Source organism: Dendroctonus ponderosae, unplaced genomic scaffold, assembly GCF_020466585.1.
Source record: "Dendroctonus ponderosae isolate FM_Combo_2020 unplaced genomic scaffold, Dpon_F_20191213v2 Dpon_F_20191213_9, whole genome shotgun sequence".
Taxonomy (NCBI): Eukaryota; Metazoa; Arthropoda; class Insecta; order Coleoptera; family Curculionidae; genus Dendroctonus; species Dendroctonus ponderosae.
This window is the reverse complement of record NW_026019116.1, coordinates 4294573-4298249: the sequence shown is the minus strand read 5'-3', so window position 1 is coordinate 4298249 and position 3677 is coordinate 4294573. Positions and strand designations below refer to the sequence as shown.

At 41.2% G+C, this 3677-nt stretch overlaps 1 protein-coding gene across 1 annotated transcript in view; it reads left to right on the top strand.

The window, feature by feature from the left end:
- The window catches only part of LOC109541698 (nuclear pore complex protein Nup153), an 8534-nt gene extending 6471 nt beyond the window's left edge, over positions 1–2063 (top strand). The window contains exon 10 of the mRNA XM_019910620.2: positions 145–2063. Within this exon, the coding sequence (XP_019766179.2) occupies positions 145–220 (76 nt within the window). The 3' untranslated portion in view covers positions 221–2063. The remainder of the gene's footprint in view (positions 1–144) is intronic.
- Positions 2064–3677: the final 1614 nt, after the last annotated feature.

The window sequence follows — 3677 nt, the reverse complement described above, 5'->3', positions numbered from 1 at the left end:
TATTTTTAAAATGTGCACCCGATAGGCGTCTGTGGATTCATCAAATAATACTTTGCAAAAAACAAACGGGCTAGCCGCAAACGTCCGTGCCATATAGCGTGAATAACCCTGTATAATAACTAATTATTAATTAATTAATTTCAGAGCAGCACCATCGCAAGACGGAGCTTCAATGCCTCCGAGAAAAATGAAGCGGGCGGTTCGAAGAACGGTGCGATAGACGCGCATATAAACATTGTACATAGATTAGTGTGAGTGCGAGCGAATGGAACAATGGATGTGTGGACAGCGAGGAATGGAGGCAAATTATCGCGCCCGATCGAGCTACTACTTTCTAAGGTCAACTAATAGCTTTGTATAACACAATAAATGTAAAGATTTGGCGATTTTTGGATGGTTGTCATTTCATTAACTCGGATCAGTTCCCTAAACGAGCCGAATCGTCCAAAACTCGTCGAAATTTCGATGTTACATAAATAGGGTAGATCGTGCTAAACAGGATCCATGCGCGAGTTGAGTGACTAAATCTTCGAAGCTGAAAATGGCTCGGCAAATGAAAGAGGCACAAATGGCAGTTAAAGATTGCGCTTTCGTCCGTCTTTCCGAATGCTCGCCAATGGATTCAAATTTCGTGCAACTCCTATTTCATTGTATACTTGTATAGAGCGGAGCCAACTATGCTTGTGCGTGACAGATGATTGTTTCACATCCGAAGGTGGATTGTTGAGATTTGATTGGCTTTCGCTGAGTAGTAATAAGCTGTCTGGTCTGATCCATAGAATGTAGAATTTTTTTAATACGAAATATGTCTTGCGTGAGACCCCACATTTTCATCGATTCGATGACGTTTCTTTGATATTTGTCCTTTTTTTCGAATCCGGAACTGAAACGAGGTCCTGGGCAGGCGACCATTGGATGGCTTCAGCCAATCAAAGCCCAGTTTCCGTTGCAAACCCCCCGGATTGCCACTATGTTAGCCTGTATCGGACTGCAATACAGGCTAAATCCGCCAGTTGTGAGGCGTTTAACTGTGATATTCTTGTGGGTCAGGCCCTTATAAATATTAGAGTATCTTTAACTGAAAATTGAAAAAAACTACTTGTTTTGCAACATGCATTCACTGGGGCGACTTTTAGGTCGCGGTGACACCTCCTCCCCACGTAAGCATTTTAAGTATTTATTGTTTGTACAGACAGAAGGTTTTAGAATTACTGTTTTTTCATTGGTTGTCTTCTATTGGACACTGCACCTTACTAGGGGAGGGTTGCTCAAGGAAAAGTTGTTTAGAATTTTTCCTTCAGTAGTTTATGGACGTGGTTTGGCTTTTCTACTCCTCAGTCCCTTTGTTTAACCGAAAAAGCTGACTTTAGTTCGTTGTATCGGGTGTCCGAAAAGGGTGCGTTTCAGCTGGCCAAGGCGATTTCTTTATCGGTTCTTGAGATAAAGATGAAAATGCTGGTTAAAGAAGTTCACTGGCTGCATCTTTATGGAGTTTGAAGGTTTTAGCACAACAATTACATTAGACTACTGGATGTCGAAATTTAGTTCAAAATCCATTATTCGGTTCTAATGGGGGTGTTGAACTAAATTTTGAATAAAACTAATTATCGAAATTTACTTGAATCATTGACGATGATTCTAATTAAAATAATAATTCAGACAATTCGGAACGTTTTTTGCATTCAGAACAGTCAACAACTACATAAGACTCTACTGGATTTAGTTGAACTTCTATTCCATTACACTCTAATGTCTTTGTTGTGCCGAGCTCGTCGGACTGCGCTTTTAACACTCAACATTTTCTTCCTTAACTGTGGAACGGATCAGGATATCGCGTTGCGGTTTTGACTAAAATGTTGCAAATTTCCTGTTGAATCAGACCGAATTCTAATTAATGTCTCGATTTTGAGTACAGTTGGCCACAGAAATGTTGGAACTGTGGCACCTTCTTCCAGGCACCCGCTGTACGATGACATTCCGGGAAATAGTGTTTTCGTTGTAAGCTAAACTTTGTTGATGATCGTATTTTACATGTTTTGGTTAATTAAATCAAGTACGATTAAGCCGATGCGTCTGAATGATCTGATCCCATTGAGTGTCCCAGATAAACATCCACTTGAATCTGCCGACCTTCACTGTCTAACCACAGTCCAATTCGCCGTTGATCAGTGAAAATAGCTTCAACGATGATGTTCAAAGCGTTGCTTCTGTGCCTGTTGGTAGCTGTTTGGGGCTGTGCGGCCCTTCAAGGTAAGTTATGGATGCTTTTCCAGGATCCGATGTGCAATTATCGTACTGTAGATTGTCCAGAAGTTGACGATCCAGCCGATCCGATCCTGTTCGAGGACCCTGATGATTGCGGGGCGTTTTACGAGTGTGCATATGGAAAAGCGTTTCAGTTCAAATGCCAGCAGGGACTTTACTACGACGACTCGCTGAAACGTTGCGACTATCCGTCGGAAGTGGCCTGTGGCACCCGACCAACCACCACCGTCAGTCCCGTTGCCTAAAGAAAACTACCGCTAAATAAAACCGTTCGATTTATTGGAAAAACGTCGCGCTTTATTATTCGCATCAAAGCCCCACTTTCCCAGTTTCCGAGTCCATCCAGTACTTTGTCAGCAATCAGCTTATCTCCCAAGCACTTCCTTTTTGTTATCCGAGTGTGAGCCCATGGAATGACAGCGTTATTAGGACGGGCAGTTTCTTTTATTATCGCAGGGTCTGGCCCTTTTGTTATCTATATCTCTACATGAAGGCCAAAGTGCGGACAAGTGGAGGCTTTACGCCGCACTTTGTCTTATTAGTGACGTTCGGGTTTGTTTGGGGTTAATCAAAAGCGACGAGCGCGGACAAAAATGGGGATTTCAACTCATTTCGCCCCATTATGGCAAAGAGATTTTTGTCAATTTTTAATGGCAGGAATGCCAATGGATGTTTCTTTGCAGCAGTGGCCTGGCTGCAAGATTTGGCGCAATTTCTGCATCAGGGTGGTTTTTTGTGTCTAAGCATTTCAATTTTTTTCACTAGAGCAATGCATTTTATCGAAAATGTTTTTGAAGTGATAACTTTTTATGAGAGGGTGAACCGATTTTTCTCGGTCACGGCGGCTTCCACTCCGGCCTTTTCGCGCCTGAGGCCTGAGGCTTGGGACGCACATATGCACTTTGAATTCGACATTTTTCTCTTAGTGCGGGTGCATCTGTAGATCTGATAAACTTTTCAAATAGACATTGCGTTATTAAACTGACAGTGATTTTGATTTATCAATTATTGAGTGTGATATTATTGTGTTCGGTGCAGTTTATTTTATAACGCTGATAACAATGAATCAACAAATTATCAAGGGATTAGCTGCAGATACTGCAAATACTAGGTAAAGGGGGCTCATGTACTAAATGCCTGTTCGAGTTTCGCCTTCTTTTAAATTTACAATTAAAGTACACACACAATTATACACACTAAAGCAGTTTATGTGCAAAAAAATGCAGATCGTCCATCAATTTGCAGAAAAAGTTTACAAACTTTTGAAAGTCATCTTCAAATGACCGGGTATTTATCATTGCAAATGAGATTCCACATTGCCGTGCACTGTTAAATATTGTTTTAAGAACTAACAATCGATGTTGTGCAACAAAATTGTGCCTAAGATCCACTACAATAAAGTTTTTGAAAAA